Source organism: Cajanus cajan, chromosome 1 (genome assembly GCF_000230855.2).
Source record: "Cajanus cajan strain Asha chromosome 1, NIPB_CcT2T_4, whole genome shotgun sequence".
In the NCBI taxonomy this organism is placed as follows: domain Eukaryota; kingdom Viridiplantae; phylum Streptophyta; class Magnoliopsida; order Fabales; family Fabaceae; genus Cajanus; species Cajanus cajan.
The window spans coordinates 8,764,286-8,771,459 of NC_138517.1; the positions used below are offsets into that span (position 1 = coordinate 8,764,286).

General features: G+C 45.6%; 1 protein-coding gene across 1 annotated transcript; it reads left to right on the top strand.

Moving 5' to 3' along the window:
- Window positions 1–443: 443 nt before the first annotated feature.
- Window positions 444–2,537, top strand: LOC145957557 (uncharacterized). The gene has a single exon (XM_083073887.1). It carries the CDS (start codon window positions 444–446, stop codon window positions 2,535–2,537), a length of 2,094 nt encoding a protein of 697 aa, XP_082930013.1.
- Window positions 2,538–7,174: the final 4,637 nt, after the last annotated feature.

The following is a 7,174-nucleotide window of genomic DNA, read 5'->3' on the forward strand; positions in this document are numbered from 1 at the left end:
AAACCCAACTAGGGGACCGTCTAGGTAAAAATCCGACTAGTGTACCGTCTAGGTAAAAATCCGACTGATCTCTACTCGGTCATAATCCGACCTGTCTGCTCTGCAGGGGTAACTCGGCCAAAATCCGGTCTAACTCTCCCACATAGATACTGTTCCGATATCAGGGATAAGATCCCATCTTTAATGACAAGATATTCTCCAAATATTAACGGTTAAGGAAATCTCTTGATCCTCGGGGCCCAAGTGGCCCATGAACGACATACCATAAAACCCAAAACCCTAGAGTTGAGAAGGCAGATTACACTTTTGAATGCTCTGGCTTCGCGGCTTGACCTAGAGGAAACCCTAGTTCGTCCCGTGGCCGGAACATTTTGGCGCCCACCGTGGGGCTACGGTGAAACTTTTCCTTACGCCCCAAGAAACACAAAAACCTACGCCCTATCATGGCGAGAGGCGGCAACAACAACAATTCACAACCCCCTACCATGGAAGAGATGATGGCCATGATCAATGGCCTACGAGAGGAGAATGCGCGTTCCAGTGAGAGAGAAGAAGCTATTCAACGCGAGAATGAGGAGATTAGGAGGAGGGCGGATGAGATGCAGGCCAGAATAGCGGCTAGTACCAGGACTGTGGAGGAGGATGTTATGCTGGAGGTCCCTAGAGACTTTCGACCATTTTCGGAAGCCATAGAGGCTAAGATCATCCCCAGGGATCATCGGATTCCTCAGGTCGAAGCTTTTGATGGAACGCAGGATCCCAGCCAGCACTTGACAGATTTCCGGGCTCAAATGCTGCTATGTGGTGGAGGCATGGAGGTCCGCTGTAAGCTATTCATGGGCACCCTCAAAAAGGCTGCACTTGATTGGTTTAGCGGCTTACCTGATCGGTCAATCACTGATTTCGACGTGTTCAGCAGGCTGTTCATGGCACAGTTCGCCGCCAATAAAAAGAAGCCGCCGATCACGTCGGACCTGTTTGATCTCAAGCAGCAGCAGGAAGAGTCGTTGAAGGACTTCCTGCAAAGATTCAACGAGGTTGCTTTGAGGATAACGTCTCTAGATGAGAAGATGGCTGTTATCGCGTTCCAAAAGGGATTGAAGTCGGGAGCCTTCGACATTGCGCTGGAAAGAGCAAGTTGTCAGACAATGTCGGAAGTGCGAGCCTTTGCGCTGAGTCACATTAAGACGGAGGAGGGGCAGATCAGCAAGAGAGCAGCAGAAAACCGAGAGGGCGGAAATAACAACAAGGAAGGTAACAAGCATCTCCGGCCACGGTCGGATTGGAATAAGCGACATGATCGTTACAATACTAAAGAGGGTAACTACAGGAAGGCTGATTATGTCTCCAGGTCGGGGGCCGAATTGACACGTAATAGTGAGGAAGAAAAATTTACTGCACTTAATGTCCCCAGATGTCACGTATTGCATGATGTGAGCAGCGCATCACTTTTCGAGTTTCCCGCGCCGACTGACAGACAGCTGGGACCTCTCAAATCCGAGTGGTGCGAGTTTCATCGAACCCACGGACACGCGACCGAGAGTTGTTTTGTTTTGGGTAGGCAGATTGAACGCCTTATCAAGGAGGGCCGTTTGAAGAAGTTTATTGCCGGAAAGCAGGATGAGGGCTCGTCCGACAGACGACGCAGGCCGGGAGGAGAAGACACCGGGAGAGGAAGGCGTGAAGGGAGATCTCCACCGAGAGATTCCCCGCAAAAAACTACGGAAGCTCACCAGCGGGCTGTCCATGGAGACTTCAACACCATTGCAGGGGGATTTGCGGGAGGAGGACCGACATCAGCAGCTCGGAAGAGATACTCTCGGTCAGTTTTATCGGTCTCGGATTGGGTGAAGCCCTCTCGGCCACCCATCACGTTCTCAGACGCCGACTTCGATGGGGTATCTCCCCACGAGGACGACCCCATAGTCGTCTCAGTAATCGTCATTGGGTATAATGTAAAACGAGTATTAGTGGACCAAGGCAGTTCGGCGGATATAATGTTTTGGGAAGCTTTCGTCGGCATGAAGATTCCAACTGATCGCCTCATGCCGTATGCAGGTACGTTGGTCGGTTTTGCAGGTGATCAGGTAATAGCCAGGGGATACGCCGACTTGGAGACAACGTTCGGCCAGGGGGACAACATGAAGACTGTCACTATCCGATACCTGGTAGTGAACGCTCAATCATCCTACAGCATACTAGTCGGTCGGCCGACACTAAACAAGTTGGGAGCGATCGTCTCCACGCCCCATTTAAAGCTGAAATATCCTTTGCCCAACGGAAAGGTGGGCGTCGTCTGTGTCGATCAAGAGGTGGCGAGAAAATGTTACGAAGACAGTTTGAGGGCGAGGCGACACCTATATGTGACGCAGGTTGATCAGGGTGTTCAGTCAATTGAGTTGGATCCGAGAGTGAGTCACTTTGATACCCGACCAGCCCCAGCGGAGGACATAAAGGAGGTTACCCTGGCCGAGGGGAAAGCCGTCAAGATTGGTGTATCTCTAAGTAAGGAAGACGAGGAAGGCTTAGTCCCATAAACATTTGTACTAGGTGCACTCTTTTCCTAACTCAGTATTTTGTCCCCGTAAAAATGAGAGGGGTTTTTGCTGAGAAGGTTTTTAATGAGGCACCACCCATTCAATTCCTAATGAATGTCATTTCAATTATTTTGTTTTCACGACTTATAACATGTGTCATTTTTGAGGCATCGAAGAACTCGTGATTGACCGGTTGGATTCCGACTGGGCGAGTATAGAACTCGTGATTGATCGGATGAATTCCGGCGGGGCGAGTATAAGCAACTCGAAGAACTCGTGATTGACCGGTTGGATTCCGACTGGGCAAGTATAGAACTCGTGATTGATCGGATGAAATCCGGCGGGGCGAGTATAAGCAACTCGAAGAACTCGTGATTGACCGGTTGGATTCCGACTGGGCGAGTATAGAACTCGTGATTGATCGGATGAATTCCGGCGGGGCGAGTATAAGCAACTCGAAGAACTCGTGATTGACCGGTTGGATTCCGACTGGGCGAGTATAGAACTCGTGATTGATCGGATGAAATCCGGCGGGGCGAGTATAAGCAACTCGAAGAACTCGTGATTGACCGGTTGGATTCCGACTGGGCGAGTATAGAACTCGTGATTGATCGGATGAATTCCGGCGGGGCGAGTATAAGCAACTCAAAGAACTCGTGATTGACCGGTTGGATTCCGACTGGGCGAGTATAGAACTCGTGATTGATCGGATGAAATCCGGCGGGGCGAGTATAAGCAACTCGAAGAACTCGTGATTGACCGGTTGGATTCCGACTGGGTGAGTATAGAACTCGTGATTGATCGGATGAAATCCGGCGGGGCGAGTATAAGCAACTCGAAGAACTCGTGATTGACCGGTTGGATTCCGACTGGGCGAGTATAGAACTCGTGATTGATCGGATTAATTCCGGCGGCGCGAGTATAAAAAATCGAAAGACTCGTCACTGATCGGTAAAAATCTGACGGTGTGAACAAAATCCAACCATTTCAATTATATGATCGGATTTTGGATGACAATGTTGCTAAACATCCTTGAGGACTCGGCAACCAGCCGATTACTTTCGATTGTGCAACTCGGCACTGAGCCGATTACTTTTAATTAGGCGAATCGGCATTTAGCCGATTGCTTACACTCCCACCTTTACGTCTTTGGACAGAAAACGGAATTTGGGCGACTAGCTTCGATTTGACAACTCCATCTTTAACTTAAAAAAGTTTATTTTTTTCACTCATCGTATTCAGTTGGCGTATGACCGATCACTTGGTCAATTTCCTTTGTGAAGAAAGTTTTAAGCACGAAGTTTTGAATCGCCAAGTAGCCGATCACTTGATTCAAACATGACTTTTAACTTAGAAAGTTTTACACATATTCTTTCTTACTCGGCATTAGGACGAGACCTTGTTCAAAACCTTCAAATTTTAACTTAGAACCTTGTTGGGTCTCTCAGAAATTATAATCGGAATTTGCCCGATTGCGTACGGTTCAAAACCTCTTAATTTTAACTTGGAATCTTTTTGTTTCTTGGAGATGGTAATCGGAAATGGAGGTGGTATTTGGAATTTAGCCGATTCGTCATGGTTCAAAACCTTCAAATCTGAACTTAGAATAATATATATTTTTTTTCTTACTCGAAATTTGGGCGAGACATGATCCAAATGTCACTTTGAACTTAGAATAATCATATTCTTTTTTCTTGATCGGATTCTAGGCGAGACCTCTTCAAACGTCACGTTCAAATTAAAATAATCATATTTCTTTTTTCTTTAGTCGGAATATTGCCGATTACACTTTCAGTTAGAAAAAGTTTCACATCTTTAGTCGGAATTCGGCCGATTATACCCTTCAGTCTCATTTTATGTTGACTTTTTCATGATTACTTAGAAAACCTTCCACGCACATTTTGACTAAAAGTCAAAATCACCAATTACATGATCAAGCTCGCTTCTTGAAAAAAGTTTCGCATGAATGTTTCAATCGACATGTAGGCGATTATTTTTCACGTGTTTATCTCATTTTAACTTTAGAAAAATTGTCCTCCTTTTAGTGCAGTCGGAATTTTGCCGATCATGTCATTAAATCTCATGATAAACTAGTCAAAAAACTTCCAAGTTTAATCGGAATTTCGGCAATCGGATTGTCAAATTTCATTGTAACAAACAAATTTTCTCATCATTTATAGTCGGAAATTAGTCGACTGGATTTTGGTGAATTTCAACTCGGTATTTCAGTGACCCAAGTGACTGAGTCGGATAGTTAACCAACTACTCTATTTGAATCTTTTTAACTGGGTGAATTTTCTCACATCCCTTACCAGAGCCCGAGGAGCCACGAATTGAGATAACGAGCCTGTGAATCTTCTTGGTCCGTCCCTTGCCTTAGCCATAAAAGAGTGCTCAACAAAAAGCTGAATGTATCGGCTGAGGATAAGCCTTCTCGCCATACACGCTCAAGGCTGGGGGGCTAGTGTATGGTCCAGGACGAAATCCGACTAGGGGCCTCCACGAGGGGCATGTCGACCATGGCTAAGCCGTCTCCTTGTCTAGCAAAGCCCTTTCGCCTTTCAGGCTCAGGACTGGAAGGCAAGTGTACCGTCTCGCCTATTTCCGATACGATTCGTAGGAGTGGTTGCCTAAGCCCTTTCGCCTTTCAGGCTCAGGACTGGAAGGCAAGTGTACCGTCTCGCCTATTTCCGATACGATTCGTAGGAGTGGTTGCCTAAGCCCTTTCGCCTTTCAAGCTCAGGACTGGAAGGCTAGTGTACCGTCTCGCCTATTTCCGATACGATTCGTAGGAGTGGTTGCCTAAGCCCTTTCGCCTTTCAGGCTTAGGGCTGGAAGGCTAGTGTACCATCTAGGTAAAAATCTGACTAAGTGTACCGTCTAGGTAAAAACCCGACTAGGGGACCGTCTAGGTAAAAATCCGACTAAGTGTACCGTCTAGGTAAAAATCCGACTAGTGTACCGTCTAGGTAAAAATCCGACTGATCTCTACTCGGTCATAATCCGACCTGTCTGCTCTGCAGGGGTAACTCGGCCAAAATCCGGTCTAACTCTCCCACATAGATACTGTTCCGATATCAGGGATAAGATCCCATCTTTAATGACAAGATATTCTCCAAATATTAACGGTTAAGGAAATCTCTTGATCCTCGGGGCCCAAGTGGCCCATGAACGACATACCATAAAACCCAAAACCCTAGAGTTGAGAAGGCAGATTACACTTTTGAATGCTCTGGCTTCGCGGCTTGACCTAGAGGAAACCCTAGTTCGTCCCGTGGCCGGAACACTATGAAATCGGCCCAAATGCAGATTCGAGTATTGAACAAGAAATTTCTAAGTTTAGATTGAAGTTTAGATTGTGACAATGCGGAATTTTCTTCCAAGTTTAAATAAAACTTAACGATATGATCGCCTAAATTCTGATTGGATAATGTCCAAAATTTTTCCAAGTTTAAAATGAAGCTTAACGCCTGAATGCCATGATCGCCTAAATTCCAACTAAATTTTTTTTTTTAAAATGGAACTTACTGCCTTGATTGCCCGAGTTCCGATTAAAACAACGTAGAAGTTTTTCCAACTTTGAGATGAAGCTTAAGGACCTAATCGGCTAAATTCCGATTGACATCATGTAGAAAGTTTTCCAAGTTTAAAATGAATTTTGTGAGAATCTAGTGAATTTTTGCGAACCTAATCGACCGCATTCCGATTAAAATGATAAATTGAAAAGCCACACTTGAATAAAGTGATCGTCCAGCATCCGATTTTGAAAAGAGGGAAATTCCTAACTTGAAAGTTACACTTGAATCGACTAATAGTCAAAATTCCAAGCGTGATTTGCCAAGTAACTTTTTGCAAATTCAATCGGTCAAATTCCGATTCACGTATCTAACAAAATATTTCTGATAAAAAGTGATTTTTCGCGAACCCACTCGGTCGACCTCCGATTCGCGTGGATAGTGTTTAATTCCTGTAAGAGGTGTGTACTCGCCTATCCAGTCGGTCTGTGGCCGAATGCTATGTTGATCGAGGAAAAACATTTCAAGTTATTTATACTCGTTCAGTCGGATTCCTGCCGACGATCACGAGTTTTGGTCTTCGAGTTATTTATACTCGCCCAGTCGGACTTTTGCCGACAATCACGAGTTTTGGTCTTCGAGTTATTTATACTCGCCCAGTCGGACTTTTGCCGACAATCACGAGTTTGTGTCTTCGAGTTATTTATACTCGCCCAGTCGGACTTTTGCCGACAATCACGAGTTTGTGTCTTCGAGTTATTTATACTCGCCCAGCCGGACTTTTGCCGACAATCACGAGTTTGTGTCTTCGAGTTATTTATACTCGCCCAGCCGGACTTTTGCCGACAATCACGAGTTTGTGTCTTCGAGTTATTTATACTCGCCCAGCCGAACTTTTGCCGACAATCACGAGTTTGTGTCTTCGAGTTATTTATACTCGCCCAGTCGGACTTTTGCCGACAATCACGAGTTTGTGTCTTCTAGTTATTTATACTCGCCCAGCCGGACTTTTTCCAATCACGAGTTTGTGTCTTCGAGTTATTTGTACTCGCCCAGCCGGACTTTTGCCGACAATCACGAGTTTGTACCTTTACAATAAAGCACGTTAAGAGCCATGGAAGA

Bases quoted from the DNA above. Each gene is read 5' to 3' on its own strand.
- LOC145957557 (XM_083073887.1), top strand. From the start codon at position 444: ATGGCGAGAGGCGGCAACAACAACAATTCACAACCCCCTACCATGGAA.